Genomic DNA, 21,921 nt, shown 5'->3' with positions numbered 1-21,921 from the left:
GTAAGAAATTGCCAAACTGTCTTCCAAAGTGTTTTGTATTATTTTGCATTCCCACTAGCAATGAATGGGAGTTCCTGCTGCTGCACAGTCTTGCCAGCGTTTGGTATTGTCAGTGTTTTGGACATTGGCCATTCTGATAGGTGTGCAGTGGTATCTCAGTGTTGTTTTAACCTGTATTCTTCAAAAAATACTAAGAGATGGGGCCGGCCCGGTGGCTCAGGCGGTTAGAGCTCCATGCCCCTAACTTCGAAGACTGCCGATTCGATTCCCACATGGGCCAGTGGGCTCTCAACCACAAGGTTGCCAGTTCAATTCCTTGAGTCCCTCAAGGGATGGTGGGCAGCACCCCCCGCAACTAAGATTGAACACGGCACCTTGAGCTGAGCTGCTGCTGAGCTCCCAGATGGCTCAGTTGGTTGGAGTGTGGGCTCTCAACCACAAGGTTGCCGGTTTCGACTCCCGCAAGGGATGGTGGGCTGTGCCCCCTGCAACTAGCAACAGCAACTGGACCTGGAGCTGAGCTGCGCCCTCCACAATTAAGACTGAAAGGAAAACAACTTGAAGCTGAATGGCACCCTCCACAACTAAGATTGAAAGGACAACAACTTGACTTGGAAAAAAGGCCTGGAAGTACACACTGTTCCCCAATAAAGTCCTGTTCCCCTTCCCCAATAAAATCTTAAAAAAAAAAAAAAAAAATCAATAGCATAACAGGAAAAGCTGAAAAGGTTCAGATTAGGAGACACTAAATAGAGGTGACAACTAGATGCTGGACTACATCCTGTCCAGGGAAAAAGTGCTATAAAAGACATATTGGTACAGTTGACAAAACTGGAATAGGAAATGTAGATTAAAGTCTTCTGTCAGTGTTGAATTTGATCACTGTCTGTAGTTTCATTCTTAGGGCATACATACTGAAAGATGAAGGGGGAAGTGGGCCTGAAGTATGAATCCTACTGTCAAACCGTTCAGAAAAATAAAGTAGATAAAGAAAGAAAGGACATATGGCATAACAATAGCAATTTGTGGATTTTGATGAGAAGGTATATAGGAGTTCCATGTAGTATCCTTGCAACTTTTCTGTTTATTTTCAAACAAAATGTTTACAGAGTTTAAGTGCTGCTTTTAACATTCCATCCATATCTTTTGATGCACACATACACGTTTCTGGAGTATATATTGAAAAGTGGAATCGCAGAACTGTTTAAGGTTCTTCATCTTCAACTTGGCTAGCTAAATTGTTTACGAGATGTCATTGACATCCTTATTAATTTTATTTATCTTTCTCTCTCACTGAAAGGTAAGGTGGTCAGCAGAGCTATCAAAGTGTCGGCCTTGGAACCGAAGCATCAGCCTCACCAGGGTGCTGGTTAGAAATGCAAACCCTCAGACCCCAACCGACTCGCTGAATCAGAAACTCTGGTAGTACGGCCCAGAAATCTGAGTTTTTACAAGTCCTCTAAGTGATTATAAAGTTTAAGTGGCGCTAATCTATGATCCATTAGGGCAGACTGCCGTCCCCAAACCAGTGAACAGTGGAGCACCCAACAAGGGTTAGACAGTGCAGGAACCAGAGGATAGCGCGCCCTCCCAGGGCATACTCCCCACGCCAGCAGCTGTGCCCGGACCCCCCAGCGGGGCGGGGAGGGACAGGCAGACGGGGCGGGCCAGAGGCGGGCGTCCCCGCCTCCCAGGCATTCCGCCTGCCGCGTTGCGCCGTTCTCCTCCTTCTTTTCCTTTTCGCTGGGTCCCTTCCGCCGGGCGCGATGGAACCGCGGCGCGGGGCGGCCGCAGCTCTGCTGGTGCTGCTGTGCGCCGGCTGTGCGCTGCGCTCCGGGCGCGCCCAGTACGAGCGCTACAGCTTCCGTAGCTTCCCCCGGGACGAGCTGATGCCACTCGAATCGGCCTACCGGCACGCGCTGGACCAATACAGCGGCGAGCACTGGGCAGAGAGCGTGGGCTACTTGGAGATCAGCCTGCGGCTGCACCGCCTGCTGCGCGACAGCGAGGCCTTCTGCCACCGCAACTGCAGCACGGCGCCCCAGCCCGATTCCTCGGCCGACCTCGCCCGCTACCCGGAGCTGCGCCTCTTCGGAGGCCTGCTGCGCCGAGCGCACTGCCTCAAGCGCTGCAAGCAGGGCCTGCCAGCCTTCCGCCAGTCGCAGCCCAGCCGCGAGGTGCTGGCTGACTTCCAGCGCCGCGAGCCGTACAAGTTTCTGCAGTTCGCCTACTTCAAGGCAAGTCCGCCCCGCCCCGCGGCCCGGGCCCACCCCCGGCCCCGCCCCCGCCCCGCCCCCAGGATTAAGCTCCGTCCCCTCAGTCCTGGGTTGCATTCCACCGTCCTTTTTTATCCAGGCGCTCTCTCTATCACCCAGCCCTGCCAAAAGGACGCATCTAAATCCTGTATCCCCTTCTTGATCTTAAATAGAGATGAAACTACTTTTCTTGAAGCGTTGTTCTGAGGCAGCGAATACGTACACAGAACATCTCGCACTGTGCCTGGCACCCAACCAAGCCTGGTAATTGTTACCTGGTATTGGAAGACTCCTCTTTTCAGCATATGCCATTAAAATCCCCTTCTCTCAAGTGAGTGGTGACTTTCAATAATAGAACAGAAAAGGACCTGAGGAGCTGGTTAGTCCTTTTTAAAGATGAGGTAATAGAGGCCAGGAAAGGGCAGGGACTCATTCGGAGGACACATCCTTGCCTGGAGGAGCAGAACTTGTGCACTGTGATTCATGCTTGGCGCTCTCATCTAGACTTTAAAAGTTGTCTTCCTCTTTTTCGTGCCTGCCTAGATTCTGTCTGTAATTGCTGGCTAAAAATAGCCACAAATTGCAGTTCTTTATCCTTTGAATCTTTACTCGGGAGACCCACAAGTTTTAAGAATGGGCTGAATTCCCTGTTATTGGATAAAGAGGCTTTACCTGGGCGGGTTTTGCTAAGAGAGCCCTCTCAAGGTCCAGTTTCTACTTTATCTAATTGAAAACGATTTTTAAAGGAATATATTGCATTTATTTTAATGACTACAAAAAATATATAGATTCATGGCATATGCCAGACTTTGGAGATAGAAGTTTTTTTTGTTTTTTTTTTACTTGGCTTTTAGTCTTTGGGCTGCAAGATCTGTTTTTCATATTTCCGCTGAAACAGCCACGTGTATGTTGTATTCATATGAGAAATAAAATAGCACAGAACCTAAAGTATCAGTTTTGTGAATGTTTGTCTTGGCAAAAACAAACAAACAAACAAACAAAACCAGTTTTAAAATAGAACCAGAGATAAAATTAATAAATTTCCAGGACCTTGAAAAATGATAGCTGGCTCATACAAGCACTATTTTTTAAGCTAAAAATGATTTGTGTAATTCTCTCTCTTTTTTGTATAGCTTTTGGCAAATACAGTCAGAACCAAATTTGAGTCACATAATCAAGGGGGAAACATTTTATTTTTAAGCCTTGAGAATAGTAAAATCTCTGATTTCTGTAACAAGCAGATGCATTTGAAGCAAGTGACATAGGGAGGAGGGGAAGTTCGTAGCTTCCCTTTGAAACCCTTTGTAGGTCTTGTAATAATCACTTACTTAAACGTCAGCACAATACCATCTGTTAGTATTTTGAGATCTCTTCTAGGGCAGAAAAAAAGTTAAGAATTTTATTTAAAAAACCAGAATCTTCACTTCATTGCTTCAGTTGAAAATCATTGAAAAACTGATTTTAGGTGGTGATATTCTCTGGTTTATTTATTTTTTTCCTTAATGATGTTTATAATTTCACACTGTTTCTGGGTAGAGGGAGAATGATTGGTGACCGGCACATACATTCTGCCTGCACCTGAAGGCTAGAGGTAGATACTGGAGGCAAATGGTACTGCCAGCTGTAGCAGGATTTAGGTAGATGTTCCTGTGCTGGTCTGATTTGCAGGCCTCTGTTTCAGTGATTAAGGACAAATGCCTGAGTTGAACACATGGATAGAGATGGTGGGTCCAGACTGTCAGAGAGAGGTGAGGAGGTGTGAATGTGTGATCACGTAGAGAAGGGGCTGAGCTCCTGGTGTGTAGCCCTCAAGCCCACACTAGGTTTTATGTCACCAGCCTACCTTAGGTTCCATGTCACTAGCTAAGGCTGCCATCTCCGTGAAGTGCTCATCCTTAATGACTTTGAACTCTGAGGAGACAGAGCTGGCCACTTCGTAGGCACTGTTACTTCACCCTCCTGGATGTGGACTCTGTTCTCTCCTGAACCACAGGGCCTGCCACCACATCGAGGGCAATTTAGGAGTGGCTCTTTTGGCAGTAGATGGCGTCCTCTCATGTACGTGGCTGGCTCTCAGGAACCCCTGGCAGGGTAGGTGCTCCCACCTACCTTCTCCAAAACCTGCCTGTGGTCTGTCAGAGATTTAGCTGCCAAGATGTAGCTTCATGTTCCAGCTGGCAGGGCCTGAGTTAAAGTGAATAAAATCACCCTGTCCTCTTAAGGATGGGGTTCCATTTTGTAAAACTCAGGTCCTAAGTGAGAGGCCTTAAAAAACCCCACGTTGAACCTCTCTTTCTAAGTGGTCTTCTGAGAGCTAGAGAATCTAATTTCATTGACAAATGCTTTAAAAGGGCTGCATTCATACCTCCTCCCTTTCTTTTAGTTGCCAGACTGGCCTTTTTCCGGCCAGGACTGTAGAGCTTTCTGTAGAACTCTTTCAAAGGCAGTCTCATTACAGGCCACTCACTGGTATTCCCAAAAAATCAGCATTGACATCTGGGAGTCGGCCCTCATCACCACCCACCAATTCTCTATTGTGGCCACTGCCAGTTTCTGCAAATGACTTGGCTCCACTTCTGGGGCAATTTCGTACAGGTATGTGCTACCCTTTGATTCTCAGAAATCCGAGTGTACCAAATATCCCTTTATATTCTGTCTCCAAACCTAGTTCTGTAATCCCTGCCTCTGAGTGTCCCTCCAGGTTGGTTGAAGGAGTCTGTGCCTTCACACGTGCCTCCCTGGCCTCCACCATGTTGCGCCATGATTCCAGGGAACTGCCAGAGCCAGGACATCAATGCGGGGGACCCTCTGGCTGTTGGTTGTGTGTTCACACAGGGAGGTGTCCATCTCCCTGTCTACCTGCCTTCTTGAGCCCCCCCAACACTCTATTCCTCTCTGAGGACTTCTGTGTTCCCGGGCTTTTCTTTCCCACCAGGGTGCCACACCTGCAGCTCCGGGGCCACAGACCTTGCTGCTCCTGCACGCCCCAAGGGGAACTCTTGTTCTAGTTTGGAGGATTCCCTTTTTCTCCCTCTTCTTCTTCCAGGCCAGTTTCTTCCCGCAGCTCCCCTCTCAATTTCCTCCTCTTGTCACTCTTGGCAAGTTCTCTCAAGAGCACAGGGCTTTTGTCACATGAGTAATTTCTGCATTCTAACCAGACAGCTACCCCCATGAGGCAGTGACACTCACAATCAGATGGCCACCACCTAACTGGGGGAGAAGAGAAAAGGGAAAAGAGAAGAAAATATGAATTAGCTTTATGAAGATATTATGTAGTCATGTCATGTCCAAATCCCTGATACTTACTATGTCCTGCCTTGCCAGGTGCCAGGAATGCAGACGTGAATGACACTGCTGGGTCCTAAAAGGATCATAGCCTGGAGAGGGAGATAGACACATTAGCTGAGCCCACAGAGTGGTGTGAAAAGCGGGAGGACAGAGCACGGGGTAACGTAAAAGACAGTCTTTTTAATCATTGTTGCTGGGAGATAGAGAGTACTTAATTGAATATATGGGACATGAAGGCAGCAATCTTTTTCCCCCTATTTTGCTCATTGTTACAGACTCACTTTCTAGAACAGTGCCTATCGTGTGGGAGGCTCTTAACAAATATTTGCTGAGTGAATGGATGAGTAAGTGAGGAGGGGGTGGGGGTCATTGAGGATGGTAAAGCAGAAGTTTCTGTGAGACACTTGGGAAAATATTAATGTATCTGTCAAGGTTCTGGCAGAAAAGATGTATGTATAGTCATTTGGGTGACTGGAGGAACATTTAATAAGGCAGTTATGTACAAAGGCCAGTGGGGTGTGACCACCTCTAGGCAAAAAGGGGCAAAGGAGAAAACCTGGAAGGAGAGACTATATGGAGAGGGCCACCTTGAGAGGAGCTGTGACCTTCAGTTAAGGGACAATAGCAGCCCGAGGTGACTAAGCAGAGAGGGAGCCAGTAGACTAAACAACACAACCTACTCTCTTCCTTTCCTTCAGTCTCCTATTGGGGCTCCTGTTGGGGCTCCTCATTGATGAGCCCCATTGGAAGCTAGAGGACAAGGGAGTCCATGCTTGTCGTCCATACAGGCCAGCTTCCTAGGACATGGAGCACCGCGGAGAGTAGATCGGGAAAGGCACACAGAGGCCATCTAATCACCTTCAGAGAATAAACACTTGACTAGGTCTTGATGGGCCCTGGAAGTCACTGAACCCTTAGCTGGAAACATGGTATAAAAACACTGAATTATTAAAGGACCGAATAGACCTTCTTATTTTGCAAAAATCACTGCTCACCGTCCACTGAGTAGCTTTCATCTTTCTTCTTTGTCCTGTAGGCAAATAATCTTCCGAAAGCCATCGCAGCCGCTCACACCTTTCTACTGAAGCATCCTGATGATGAAATGATGAAGAGAAACATGGCTTATTACAAGAGCTTGCCCGATGCTGAGGATTACATTAAAGACTTGGAAACCAAGTCCTATGAGGTATGTTTGGATTTTTACACCATGGTTAGTCACGACGTGTGTCTTAGTGAACAGCTATAGACATCTAAGCACCTCTAGTAATTTTTGATGACATTTAATGATTATTATGACACTAGAAATGATTGACATTTTAGCACAAATTTGATCCATGTAAGAATGAGATTTTACATTCCATAATGCTGTTAAAGTCACCTTTCTTTTAAATGTTACATTTTAGAAAATATGGTCATTTGATTGTTTAGTTTTAAGATGGTAGAATAAAGACATATCTTGGAAATCATCCAAAAAGGACGAAGAACACAAGAAACAGAAACGTAAGTCTCTGTTTCTGATGAAACGAGGAGAAATTTCTATACACACACGCACGTATCACATATATGAGTATATGTATTAAAGCAGAAAGAGAATAAAGGAACTAGGAGGACTGACTTGTTTGAGAGACTACTTAAATTTATGCACCTGCAAAGGGGAATTCTGATGAGAATTAATGAGGACGATAAGAAGAGGAAGAATCTAACCCCTTTGAGCATTTACTATTGTGTGGGCCTGTCGAGCTCAGGCACTGGGGAGCACGGGTACCAATACATGGTAGGGCAGGATTGAAAACACAGGAATGTGTTGAAAATATCCATGGGGAGCCATTAGATCCCAAGGTTTGATTACAGTGTGACCAGGCTGAAAGCTCACTTTTTGACCCTCAGAAAGTATGTGAAGTCTCTTTTCTGGGGGCCCTTTAGTGTTCCAGGGAAGAATTTTCCAGCCTTCTGCAGGGCTGGTGGGGTGTCCATGCTTGTTTACTGGTGACCGAGAGCCAGTGTGGAGAGAGGGATGGGGGCCTCACAGCTGAGTCAGAGCCCTTACCGGCTTCCTGGTTTTCAGCCCTGTGCCTCAACCCCAGCCCTGCTATGCCTGGTACTTGACCCCAGGGTTTAAAGGTAGAGTCTCTAGAATAATCCGTCAGTCTCTGATAAGGAGTGGCTTTGGGAGCTGTGACCCCTTGGGTCGGCAGGCGGGTGCTGGGACGGAAACTAGGGCTCCCACACCCCTGTTCAGACATTCAGCCCTGCTTTTGGTTTCACGCCTTGCACCAGCCTTCTGTGGTCTCTGGTGCCTACAAGTGCCAACGGGCTGTGTCGCTCACTTTCCCTGTGGGCCCCTCTGTGATAATTTGTTTTTCTGTCTTCCGAAAAGTTGTTGAAATCTCTTGTCTCCTATGTGCACCTTTCCCATTCTCCCATAAAAAGGGTTTACACCTTCGTACTCTCTTCACTGTTATTTTTCGTAGGGTCTGGGGAACAGAGCTGAGTGCCTATGGTCATGCACTGTGCTTAACTACAAGTAGCTAGACCCTTCTTTCCCCTTTGGAGTACTGCTGAGTGTGGCAGAGCTGCCCTCCTGTGCACCCAGTGGGTTCCCTCTCTCTGCCTGGCCTTCCTCTTGCTGCTGTCACCCTGCTGCTTCTGCAGAGTCTGCTTCCCGGAGTTGCTGCTCAGTGAGCCAGTCTTCAGGCAAGGACTCTGCAGTTCTCTGCTTGTCTTGTTTCCAGGGGATGCTGCCTGTCCAGGAGGTTGAGGGAGATCCGCCCTCCCTACCTGAGGCCTTAAGCAGGGTGAAAATTCCAGGTCCAAGGAGTGTCCCTCAGATACCCCCATTCTGGAGCAGCTGCAAAGGAACTCCAAATGGAGAGGCCCATGCTTATTTCAAGTCCTGTCCTGACTTTTCCTATTCAGCTGGTTTCTGTGTAGATCCAAGATCTTTACTTAGTTCTTATGAGGCCAGGCTCTTTGCTCAGCCTTACTTATTTTTTTTAACCTGGTCCTGTCAACAATTAGCAGAAATTCTTTGAAGTTTCCACTGTCTGACACATGGCTGCCCTCCCTGGTGGCTCATGCTGCTGCATGGCTCTCCTATTTTATACTTCACTATTGGGAGAGATATTTGACACCTGCTCTCAAGATATGTCTTTTCCTTGACTCATGGTTTTAAAATTAGCTTGATTGAGGTATAATTTATTTAAAATCTAGTTAACAATTTTAAATATATAATTCAATGAGTTTGGACAAATATATATAGTGGTGTAACTGCTACCATAACCATGATATAGAATATTTTCCTCTCCCCTAAAATGTTTCCTCATGCCCCTTTCAGTCAAGCCTTTGCCCCACCCAGACCCCTGGAGGCCACTGCTCTGATTTCTGTCACTATAGTTTTCTCTTTTTCCTTGATTTGAATTTGATTTTGTTATCTAGCGTCTGCTCCTTTTTGAATTACACAAAATAAGAAGCGTACCATTATACACAGGGTAGAAAAAGCTAGACATAAGTAAGTCACAAATTGGCTTCATATTTAATTAAGGGTCAATGTGGTTTCTTCAGAATTCATGAGAATGGAGCTTGATGGTGTTCTGACTCCTTCCAGAGGACAGGTCCGGCTCGCTTCCTGTCTGGGAGCTTCACTGGCTTCTCCTTGCTTTCCAGAGCCTGTTCATCCGTGCCGTGCGGGCATACAATGGTGAGAACTGGAGGACATCCATCACAGACATGGAGCTGGCCCTTCCTGACTTCTTCAAGGCCTTTTATGAGTGTCTCGCAGCCTGTGAGGGCTCCAGGGAGATCAGGGACTTCAAGGATTTCTACCTTTCCGTAGCAGGTTGGTGGGGGTTGTGTCCTAGACGTCAATGGGATAGCTGCCCCTGTGGAACCTACATGCCTTCTAGGTGGCTGGAGTGGCCTCTGAGGAATTTTTGAGTTTAAATATGAATGGGTAACTGGCGTGGCCGACACCTACTTGATCAGTCTTTGACTCGCCAGGGGCTTCTGGAGAAATAGAGTATAATGTTCAAGCACTGGCCTGCAGAGGAAGTCTACCATATCAGCTCTGCCCGATTACAGGTTCCCCACAGGCTTTTTGAAAAATAAAAGTGGGCCCATGAGTACCTCGTGCGTCACGTTACTGAAGGAATTCTGATAGTGGAAAGTATCTGGCACACATAAAAGTAGAATAAAGAGTATAATGATCCTTTAAGTAGTTGTCAGAAGATAACTTTTGGAAGAAGAATTATCTGATTATAAAACAGTGCATGCTCATTATAGGAAGTTTAGGAGAGAATGAAGAAAGAAAGAAAATTTAAAACACCATCCAGAGAGAGCCCAGATTTCCTTAGGGTTTCTGTTTAGCCTTTAGTGGTCAGCATTCTCCAGAAAATGGGAAATGGCCAAGAAGAGATTTGGTTTTGGGAACACATGTCTTAGACCTGTACCTTGTAGAAAGGGTTCCCTGGACAAATAAGTCGGGGACTGGGTGAGTACTGCCTGCTTCTTGGAAGTCGTTATGTACTTTAATGGTTAAAGGTTCATAGAGCAGTTTGGCAACTCTTAAGTTATTGAATCCAGGGCTTTTTGGTTTTGTTTTGAAATCAATTTTTTTGCTCATGTGTCTCTTTTTCCACAGAGCACTTTTTTTTCATTTAGCAAAATCTTTTTAGTTTGGAAGATTTCAAACATATAGAAGAGTATAATGAACCCCATGTACCCATGACCCAGGTTCACAATTGTCAACTCATGGCCCCTTGGGTTTCATCTAATTCCTGCCTACTTTCCCTCTCTCGTGTTATTCTGAAGCAAATCACAGATGCTGTATCACTTCATTTGTAATATTTCAATATATACCTCTAAAAGATAAGAACTCTTTTTTTTTCAATATAACCACCAATCTATTACGCCTGAAAGATTTGTAACATGAGTTCCTTTATCTTATCATCCAATATCCAGTGTCCCTTTCATCTCAGAAATATTATAAATATGTGTGTACCTTTAATTTACAATTTGTTTGTTTGAATCAGGTTCCAAATGAGGTCCATGCATTGCATTTGGTTATCTTTTTCAATTTGTACTGTGGTAGAATATACAAAACATAAATGTTACTATTTTAACCATCTTTAAATATACATCCAATGGCAGGAAATACATTCACATTGTTGTTCAACCTTTATCACTGTCCATCTTCAGGACTTTTTTTTTTTTTTTTTTTAAGGAGGGTGCAGCTCATAGTGGCCCATGCAGGGATCGAACTGGCAACCATGGTGTTGTTAGCACCACACTCTAACCAACTGAACTTACCCGCCACCCCTCCATCTTCAGAACTTTTTCATCCTCCCAAACTGAAACTGTACCCATTAAACACTAACTCCCCACTCTCCTCTCCCAGCCCTGCTAACCACCATTTCTGGTTTTATGGGTTTGACTCTCTAGGTACTTTATATAAATGGAATCGTACAGTATTGGTTTTTTGGTGACAGCGTATTTCATTTAGCATCATGTCCTCAAGGTTTATCCATATTGTAGCAAATTGCTTATCTTTTAAATCTTTTTTAATCTATAGTTTCTTATTTTTTCCTCCTTTACTATTGAAGAAACTGCATCATTTATCCTATAGAGAGTCTCACAGTCTGGATTGTGCTGACTGTATCCCCATAGTCCTCTGTTCTCTGTATTTCTTATAAATTGGTATTTGGATGTAGAGGCTTGGTCAGACTTGGGTTTGATTTTTTTTTTTTTTTTTGGTGGCATTTTGGGGGCAAGACTGCTTCCTAGTGCGTGCGGAGTTCTTCCACCAGGAGGCACAGAATGTCTGGTTGACTGTCTGTGTGATGTTGTCAGCTGCTGGTGCTCATGCCTGGACCGCACACAGCTCTTGTTAATTCGTGTTCTTCTGCTAGTGAGGGGTTGTCCCTTCTAACCTCCCTTCATGTCTATAGTGTCGGGAGTATTCCTTACACTCAGAGTAAAGGAACGGGTGCGAAAAGGGTGATAACTTGGAGCTACCATGTTTTGACTATAGATTTAAAAAATAGTTATTAGAAAAGGTAACATTTATTAAACTCTAAGTGGATGCCAGGCCCTGTTCTATGCTTTCTATATGTGTTATCTCAATTTTGCGACCCTATGAGGAAAGGACTGACATTCTCCCCATTTTATAGCTGAGAAAGTTGAGGCATAGAGAGGTTAAGTTTTGTGCTTTCTATCCTCAAGGGAAGGGCTAGGATTTGAACTCAGGCCTTCTGACTGCAGAGTCTTACCTCTTAACTCCAGTGAAATAATGTCTTACCAGGTGGGGCACATTATACCTAATCTCGAACTTTATTTTATTTTTGATAGGTAATATATGCACGTAGTATTAAATACGAAAGACCACTCCTGGCAGCACACCGCGCACGGCAGCTCATGCAGAGCTCCGGGGGCTCTTGGCAGCCCAGCTCCAGGGGGAGCTGTTGTTCACAATCTTAGCTGTAGAGGGCGCAGCTCACTGACAGATGTGGGAATCGACCTGCGACCTCAATGTTAGGAGCACGGCACTCCAACCGCCTGAACCACCGAGCCGGCCCCAGATCATGTTTCTTAATTGTTTATTTCTTTAGTGTTTTTTAATCTGGAACATTTTTTTGGCCTTTCTTTGTCTTTTTATGCCATTGATATTTTTAAAAAACTAGGCCAGTTGCTTTACAGAATATTCCCCAGTTTGGGGTTCAGTGATATGTCCTCACAATTACAGTCAGGTTGTGCTTATTTGGCTGGAGCATTAGGAAGTGTCCTTCTTAGAGTATCACATTCAGATGAACATGGTATCTGTTTGCCCCTTATTGGTGATGTTAATTTTTAAGCATTTGGTTAAAGTGCTTTTCAGTTTCCAGTTTCTCCACAATATAATAACTATTTTACCTTTTGAGATTAGTAAATAATTTGTGGACGGATACAATTTACTATCCATCAAACTCTGTGTCACCCCCACCCCTTTTCCTCTGAGTTAGCATCTGTTGAGGATTCTGCCCGAATCATTTTTTTTCTATAAAGTTTGTGTATGTATGAATTTAAACAGTATATCTTAATGAGTACGCAGAGATTGTGTCATTCATTTTTATTGCTGCCGAGTACTTTTTTAAGGGGTGAGGGGAGTAGTGTACTACAGTTTATTCAACTATCTGCTGGACATTTGGGTTGTTCCAATCTTTTGCTATTACATATAATACTGCAAAGGGAAATTTTAGGCTTGTTTTTCTTCATGGAGATGTGTTTTCAAAGTCAACTTAAGTGGGATTGACTGCTCAAAGAGTAAATGTTTCTGTAAATTATTTAGTATTTTGTTAACATTTTGTGTTTCTACCAGCAATGTAAGAGAGTGCCTGTTCTTCGACAGTCTTTCCAACAAAATGTGTACTATTATCCTGGAATCTTTTGCTTCTAGCTGCATGAAAGGGAGAAAAGGGAGGGGGCCGAGTACCACGTGGGAGATTTTTGGGGACCAGGCCCAGAAGTAGCGTTCATTAGTTGTTGCTATTCACATTTCATCAGCACAGATAATCATATGGCCCCAACCCCACTGCAAGGGAGGCTGGAAATGTAGTCTTTGATACCTTTCTGTGTTGTTATACTTAGGTCAACCTACTCTTTTAAAGACTATAAAGATTCTATCATTTATATGTACCATAATTTATTAATCAATATCTTATTGACCAACACTTAGGTTATTTCCATTTGTTTGCTGTTACAGTGTTTATATGAGCCTATGTCTGAAGAAAATTTCCCAGAAATAGACTGCTAGGTCAGAGGATACGATGTGGATTTTAACCTCTGATAAATTTTGCCAAATTACTCTTTGAAAAATTTGTTTTTGTTTTGCTTCTACCAACAGAATATGAGAGAGTAAGTTTCACCATTCTCTGCCTAACACCGGGTGTTATCAAATTTCAAAAATCTTATCAATTTAACGGTTTAAATTATTTTAGGTGGGATTTAATTTCTTAATTACAGATGAGGTTTTGCATCTCTTCACAATGTTTATTAGCCATTTTTATCGTTTCCTCTCTGTTAATATCCTCTTGACCATTTTTATATTGGGTGTTTGTCTTTTTTTGTTAATTTTAAGAAACTGCATATTAAAGTTTTTAATCCTTTATCATAAGTGTTGCAAATATTTTACCTTTATCATTTATCATTTTTATCTTTTACTGTTATCATTTGGGAGGTAGGGCAGAAGTAATATTAAGTAATGAGTGCATTGCCCTGAAACTTTGTGTGTGTTCTTTCAGATCATTATGTAGAAGTTCTGGAATGCAAAATACAGTGTGAAGAGAACCTCACCCCAGTTATAGGAGGCTATCCAGTGGAGAAATTTGTGGCTACCATGTACCATTATTTGCAGTTTGCTTATTATAAGTGTAAGTAATCTACGCGATCTTGGCAAGATCCTTCTAAGACTTAACTTCCCCATCTATAGAATAGAGGTAATAGCCGTTACGTATGGTTGTTGAGAGAATGCATCAAGGTTACATCATCAGCGCTGGTACCGAGCTTTGCCAAACCCTGGAGCCAGATTGCCTGGATTCGAATTCCAGCTTTGTCGCTTAGTAACTTCTCCGTGTCTCACTTTCCTCATCTGTAAAGTACACATAATAGCACTAATCTCGTAAGATTATTGTGAAGATTAAGTGAGTTGATAGACATGGAATGTTGAGGATATTCACACACTGGCACATAGCAACTCTTTTTTCCTTTTGTCATGTCCCTTCCTCCCCATCATTGGCCTTACTTTTCTGACTATTGGAGTTTTATTCCAATTGGTCTTGCCTTGGCCTGAAATTGGAGTTTACCAGTCAGAACATTCCAAGTGGACAAAGGGAAATGAATGTGAGAGGGAAAGTAGTTCAGAGTTGGAACTTTAGGGCCTGTTTTTTTTTTTTGGCTTTTCCTCCTCTCCCTGTGACTGACTGTGGAGTACCACTTGTTTGAGCAACGTGTACTTGTTGGTTCAGTGACAAACACAGAATGATTATTAGGGACAGTTGCAGCAGGAGCTCTTTTGTCTTACTGATGAAATGCCTGGGTCTGGTGGCAGGAGGCTGGCTAGATTCCCCTGGGCTACCCTTCAAACTCAGAAGGACCTCTTCTTGCGGATTCAGAAGAGTGATGGGTGGTCTTGGTTTTCATAGCTCTCCTCCCCTATGGTGGCCATTTTGTTCTTTGTTGGGTTCTGTCTTCCTGGAACATCCACCTACCTTTTATCCTGTCTCCTGTCTTCTTCAGGACACACTGAAAGATTTGCCTGCTGAAGGTTAAAAGAAAAAATGAAAACATTTTCTAGACATATATTTTTTTTAATGTTTAATTTTTGCTTCTAATCAAAATTGTTCCTCTGAAGCAGTCATTTACACCAGGTCTTCCTGAGTAAGGTAACTTGCCTCTCTCAGCGGGGAACCTGATCTTAACCACAGCGTGAACCTTGTCTAAAGAGGCAATGAAAAAGTTTCCTTAGCTGGGACATTTCTGAGATTAACAGGAGAGTGGAGTGTTTTAAACAGGTGTCCTTCCCAGAAGTCCCCTTTTATGGATGGAAGGGATGAGGTTTTACTTGTCATGGTAACAGTGGCACTAGCTGTTTGGTAGAGGATCATGTAGCATAGAGGACAAGAGTCATGTTCTATATAATCTGTGCACACACTTTCATATGAGACAGCCCTGAGCTCACAGTAGGTCCACAGCAAATGTTCTCTGAGCTGGGCTTGGTTGTGCGTGCGCAGAGCCAGAGCGCTGGACGTTTAGAGGTGTTCTACACACCTCCAGGCTCTGGCAGCAAACCGGTCCTCTGAAATCCTCACATATCTGAAAATCACCCTGCGTATCAGAAACTCTGGCAAAGACTTAGAAGCACAGGTAAACCAAAACATCTAGCTTTGCTTGCCATTCCCCAGGAAATCTTTGTTTTCCGTAGGAGTAAAATTTACTTCCGGAAATTGGCTTCCTGAAAGTCTGCCCTGTTTTGAACTCTTTCTAGATTACCTACTGTACTGAATTTCTTGAGGGCAGACGTTGCTATTTACACTTGAACCCTTTCCCAACCTCATAGGCCTTGGGTACTAAGATGTGTGAGTGTCCTTGAACTCCCGTTTTAAAGTTGTCATTACCAGAAACAGCCACTGGGTGGTACAATTTATTCATGCACACTGGTTAGTTTGGCCAACCAGAACTTGAGCAAAGGTAGTGTTCTCTGGTTGTAAATTAGATGTGGAATGTGCCAGAATAAATACCAAGGACTTGTGCCTTGTCACTTCTTTTTTGTCCTCCACCCCTAACACAAATCCCAATCCCTGCAAAACCCCTATGCTGAAGGTGCTGTTATAGGTGGGGCAACTCTCAGGAGGGAGGCTGAGGTGGGAACCTCTCCTCCTGGAGATGACAAGACCAGGTGAATTTTCAAGTGTCTTCCAGCCCAGAGAGTCCACTATCCTTTTGGTTTCCTAGTTTAGTTTAGCGATAGGAGGGCCCACCTGGATCTGGGGATTGCGGTGTCATCCAAATGGGACCCAGGCACTTTGGGACCCAAATGGGGGCTTGTTTGCTGAGCACATGCTCCCCAGCTCCCTCAGTCCCCTGACAGTCTAGGCCTTGGGACCCAGCCTTCTCAGGCTCCAGGGATGTGAGACCAGCTTAGTTCACAGGAGTCTGAGGTGGAATATAGTAGGCATTTCTGCAAAGGCATCTGCCTAACAAGGAAATTCAGTATGTCAGAACTCCAGGTTGCCATGGAGACCCAGTCTATGACCTGCCCACCCAAGGATGATTCCGTCCGAAGGAGGGGCTGTGGAGAAGGGGGCTGTTCATGACCTTTTCCTTTAGGAAGCTGTGCTTCAAGGAGGGGTGGCTCGTGTGGGGAAATGCAGGTCACCGTGTGCTGATTTTCTGTTCCTCTTTTCTCCCTGACCCCAGTGAGCGACCTGAAGAATGCGGCCCCCTGTGCGGTCAGCTACCTGCTCTTTGACCCCGACAACAAGGTCATGCAGCAGAACCTGGTGTATTACCAGTACCACAGGGACAAGTGGGGCCTGTCAGATGAGTATTTCCAGCCCAGACCGGTAAGTGCCGCTGCTCCAGGCACGACAGTTCCCTTCCTCCTGTTCATTCTTACGTTCTGGACACGCTTTGCACCTTAAGAGAAAGAGTTATTTTGGAAAATAAAGGAAATGCATTCTTCCTGTAGTTTTTCTGTCTGTGAATATTTTATGGCTTTATTGTGATGTTTAAATCAGTAAAAATTCTACAAATTTCAAACATCACAGAAATATTTTACTTAAAAAGTGAAATGCCTCTAGAATCCCATGGCTTCTCTTTACCCCTTGCCTCGTTGCTGTGCATTTTCTCATATATACAGCATGTATTTGTTTATTTTTACAGAAGCAGGATCATACTTTATATACTGTCTTGCAGCTTGCTCTGTCTTTATAACAATGCATCGGAACATTTTCCATGTCACACCATATAACTACTTTATTATGATTTTCACAGCTCTGTGGTTGGCTCATTTGTGGATGGACCATCATGTAATTTCCATGATGGACAAGCTCAGCTTTGTACGTGTTGTTGGGGACCTTTCAAAACTTACATGTTGCTTTTAAAAGATCTTTTCTAAATGATCTTTTTTCTTAACTTGTACTTTCATTGGGATTTCTGTATGCTGTCCTGGTTTGCCGTTCATCTTTCTTCACACCTCTCTCCCCTGCCTATTCTCTCTCTCTCTCTCTCTCTCTCTCTCTCTCTCTCTCTCTCTCTCTCTCTCTCTCATATTCTCTTGTTTACTGGGGATTGGCCACTTTTAAAAAATTGAGATATAATTCAAATACAATAAAATTCACACTTTAAAGTACCCAATTTGTGGTTTTAGCATATTCACAGAGTTGTGCAACCATTACCACTATCTAATTTTAAAGATTTTCATCACCCTCCTCCCCAAAGAAATCCCATGCCCTGTTGCTCCCTCCTCCCAGTTCTAACATTAAAAGGTTGGTCATATAAACTGTTCTCTATGTCTGAACAGGAAGCAGTTCAGTTCTTTAATGTGACTATACTCCAGAAAGAGCTGTATGCCTTTGCTAAGGAAAATATAATGGATGATGATGAGGTAAGTTCTCATGTTTAACACACTTCTGGGTAAGAGAAAATATTACTCATTTCTTTGCTAAAATCACTGGAAGGCAACTCATCCTTGAAATAAGAAACAGAAGGGGACCTTGAGAAATGCAATTTCTGTGGGCGTTTTAATGAAAGTCAGAGTCCTGGCATGAGCAAGAGTGGCTTTCTAGGAACCCAGGCTGAAGTGCCATACTTCCTGACAGGGAGTATGGAGGGATGCTCCAGAAATCCATCATAGGAGCCATCCAACCATCATTTAAAAAAAAAAAAAATCGTTTTATGAAACCACAGTGAATTTTCAATTACTCAGTACTATGAAGACACTTGGAAACGCCCATCCCAATTTTTTGGAGATTATTATCTTTTTTTTTTTTTTAAATTAGGTCCTTGCTTTACGTTATTTTATCATTCTCTGAAATTCCTTAGAATTCCTGACTGTCACTCAGCTGACTCTTTTTTGCTGATGGAGCAGTTATTTTGTGGTGGTGCAGCCTAGTTGCAGAAAAGCCATCTTCAAGGGTAACATACAGAGAGATGTATTTAGAACAAACTGGAAAATGCTTTCTAAGACAGCTGTGCACTTGCGAGCCATTGGAGCTGGAAAAGAGTGGTGAAGTTGTTCTGCTCTGACCCCTCACTTTATGGATGAGGAGCTTGGTGGGGGGGCAGGAATTTCTGGGAGTTGCTAGGCCACACCCCAGGGCCCTGAGCCTCCATATCTGCTCTTTCCACTGCCCCAGTTTTTGGTGAAACACGCTAAACAAGACATCATCAAGGAATTTGTTTTCTGTGCACTAATTTGCAGGGGACAGACCCAATACTAGCATTCATTTCACTTCCCTGAGCCTCAGTCCTTTGTCTAGAACATGGGACTAATAATGTTGACCTCACAGGGTTCAGAGAATGAAATACTGTGTTGCCTGTGGAAGCGAGTTAGAAACGAGGAAGCGATACACGTGCCATATGCCTTGGGTTGGGTTCCCTTGAAGCAGAGCCTGAGATAAGATCACAAGGGTGCTGCAAAGGAATGAAGGCTGGCTAGATACAAACAAAGTGGGCGGGTATGGTTTGGAAAGTGGAGAAAAATATATTTAGAAAAAGGGGGAGGAGTTGAGTTCCTAATTAACTAGAGGCAAGCTACTGTCGATATTTTGGTATATATGTTTTCAGGTTTTTCTATTCGCTTTCCAAAATATATTCATTATAAATTCAACTGTAATTATGTATCATAGCTTTTCCATTTAACATTATAATATGAGCAGTTTCCCTTAGTATGTTTGTCTAGAACAGCTTTATTGAAATATTATTCACATTCCATAAAATTCTCCTGTGGGTTTCTTTTATAGGTGCCCTTTGTCAGGTTGAGGAAGTTCCCCTTATATTCCTAGTTTGTTTGGTGTTTTTATCATGAAGATTTATTAAAGCTCTCTCATGTTACAGATGAGGAAACAAATTCAGAAAGGTAGAGTGATTTGCTCAAAGTCACACAGCTGGTTAATAATCATCCATTGAACAGACCAGGCATGTTCCAGGCTTTAAAATTCCTAGGATTTAGACTTGACAGTCTTAAGATAAAAAGACTTATTATGGTCCCGGAAGTAATTAACATCTTAATCAAGGCTTTAGAGTTGTGAAAGAATTCATCCTTCTCTACAGAATAAGCTATTTTCTTCCTATATATGAAATTATGGCATGTAATAATTTGAAATAAAATATAACGAATGCAATAACATTCTTAGTTTAATCTTTAAAATTTCCAAAGAACAAAATACTGCTTTGAAACAAAGCATCAATACAATTTAGCTACTGATATTCGTGGTGTTCTTTATTATCTCCCTGGGGTTGAAATGTGTGCAAGACCTCCTGAAAGTTTGCACACTGGTTAAAAATTTTGCAGAGGCCCATTATAGTTTCAGGAACGATAAAAGCAGGCTAAAATCGATGCTTCAAGTCTCAGATTCTGATAGTTCTTTGCTTCAGGGAAGTCTAAAAGAAATAGATTATAATTTGCTAGAGTGATTTGTGGAGGAAGTGCTCTCAAGTAGGAAAGGAAGGGGAGGAGCTATGCAAATACATGGTCACAGGTGGAGTCAAGCCAAGCCTGATTCCAGGGGAGCTCGGCACCACGTAGCTCTTCCTGCCTTTTGTAGTGCCCCTTATCAGCCTCTCCTTGGTTGTTGTCAGCCCAGAGGTGTTGGTGTGTACACTCCCTGGCAGAGCACTTGTCCAGCTATTAGCAACCAATGCTCCCAGCAGCTGGTGCCAATAGCCTCCACTACAACAGGCCGTATAGCGGGATGCATTTCTTTCACTGATGAGCTAAATGCAAGCAATACCATCATGCCCATGTCACAGAAGCCACACGGCAGGAAACAGTAACTCTGGGAACAGATGTCATGGTCATACATGTAATCCCTCTACCGTACCATGTTTTCTTTTGGGGGTCCAGAAAGCAACGGAAGAACATTGTTTTTCAAGCAGTAGTCTTTCACTCCCATAGCGTTAGTTTCTAATTTCGGGCATGACATGATAAAGGTATTTGATGGAAATAATAAGACACCCTTTTGAGTCTCATGTACTTGGTAGATTATTTAACTATTGGCAAATGCTGAGACATTTTATGAGTCTTGCTGTGTTAAAATATCAAAAGGAGCAAATAGGCTCTTGGGTTGGGATGGTGACGTCTGTGAGGGGGGCCAAGTTTTAGCAAGAAGTGGTCAGCACAGGTGGGGCTGGCCATGCTGACCTCACAGGAAGAGGGCTTGGCCTGCGTGGTGATTCATTCATTTTCTGCAGTAAAGAGGTGTTGTCCGCTGGTGGCCCAGGTGTCTTATGGGAGAGAAATCAATGCATAGAAAGAAATCAGAAAGTGTGCTGGGCTGTTTCAGGTTGAGGCTTAAGGCTGATTGCAGGAGGAGGGAGCCAGTGGGCTACTGGTATCCACAGTGTGTCCACTGTGGGTCCCACAGTATCCAAGAGTCTGTTCTCTAAGTAGGGAGGTTGCTTTAGTCACACTAGCAACATGCAGGTATACACTCAATAATTCATCCCTTAGCAGGTTTATTGAACACCTTCTGTGTACTAGACTCTGGGCAAGAAAAATAACCCAGGTCCTGGTTCTTGAAAAGTGTGTGGACTGGTGATCAAGGCAGAAAGGGAGCAGATAGAAAGTGTTCCTGTGGGATAACTACTAATAGAAAGGGGGTATAGGGGTGTGGGGAGGGATGCACAGAAGAGAGGGCCCGAAGCAGGGTCTTTTAGAGAGTGGTTGGACTGCCTACTTCACACAGGCCTTCCTTCTGTGGGGGCTGCAGAGCACTTCACTCCAAGTTTGCATGGAGTAGATTCCAGACCCCACCCTCAGGGAGGGTCCTCTGAGCCCAAGGGCAGGGGAGAAAGAGAAAGGCCGCTCCAGTCTAAGCCGTCAGCTGGCAATGGCCTCCTGGAAACAGTCTCTGCTCACCAACACTTTTCAAGTCACCAACACTGCCTCCCCTACTTTATACCTGCCTTCCCCACTTAACAGAAGTGTCCTGTTGTCTCTTACAGGGAGAGGTTGTGGAATATGTGGATGACCTCTTGGAGCTGGAGGAGACTGGCTAGTCCATAGCTGCCAAAGAGACTGCCACTCGATGTTCAGGAAACACAGATTCTTTGTCCTTTTCCCAGTAACCCAAGTTGTTGATACCTCAAAGCCTTCTCTTTGCTGTACAAAGTAAAAGGGAAGCCCCCGTCTCTCATTATATATAACAAGGGGTGAGCCTGCCTTCCCACACCTGCCTCCCCATCTTCACACCTGCCTTCCCATTTTCACACCTGCCTCCCCTACTTTATACCTGCCTTCCCCACCTTCACACCTGCCTTCCCATCTTCACACCCATCTTCCCATGTTCACACCTGCCTTCCCCACCTTCACACCTGCCTCCCCTTCTTTATACCTGCCTTCTCCACGTTCATACCCGCTTTTCTAACCATTTGGTTGGAAGGATTGTCTTCCATGTTCCCCCCCCCAAGAAAATCAGTATTATTTTTTAAATAAGAAAAATATTCCTAAAAGATGATGATTGTGAAAATCTACTTTGACCTTTCTGCTCTCCCAGTTTTCAGTCTTTTTTACCCCCATGCCCTGATCCAGCAAAGATGGTAGAAGACAACGGCTAGACTTCTCCACACCCCGTGAGGCTCTACACATGGTCTGACCTGCACGTTAGGCACCCACTGAAAAAGAAGTTGG

The 21,921-nt window shown here is 44.0% G+C and overlaps 1 protein-coding gene across 1 annotated transcript; it reads left to right on the top strand.

The window, feature by feature from the left end:
* Positions 1-1,695: 1,695 nt before the first annotated feature.
* On the top strand, positions 1,696-21,745 carry CRTAP (cartilage associated protein). The gene is made up of 7 exons (XM_019727727.3): positions 1,696-2,237; positions 6,580-6,729; positions 9,207-9,378; positions 13,814-13,942; positions 16,488-16,633; positions 17,593-17,676; positions 21,237-21,745. Exons 1-7 carry the CDS (start codon positions 1,767-1,769, stop codon positions 21,288-21,290), a joined length of 1,206 nt encoding a protein of 401 aa, XP_019583286.3. The 5' UTR covers positions 1,696-1,766; the 3' UTR covers positions 21,291-21,745.
* Positions 21,746-21,921: the final 176 nt, after the last annotated feature.

This window comes from Rhinolophus sinicus, chromosome 5, assembly GCF_057876585.1.
Source record: "Rhinolophus sinicus isolate RSI-liver-muscle chromosome 5, RSI-T2T, whole genome shotgun sequence".
Lineage (NCBI taxonomy): Eukaryota > Metazoa > Chordata > Mammalia > Chiroptera > Rhinolophidae > Rhinolophus > Rhinolophus sinicus.
Note: the sequence above shows the minus strand (reverse complement) of the source record. Positions and strands in the feature narration are given on the sequence as shown.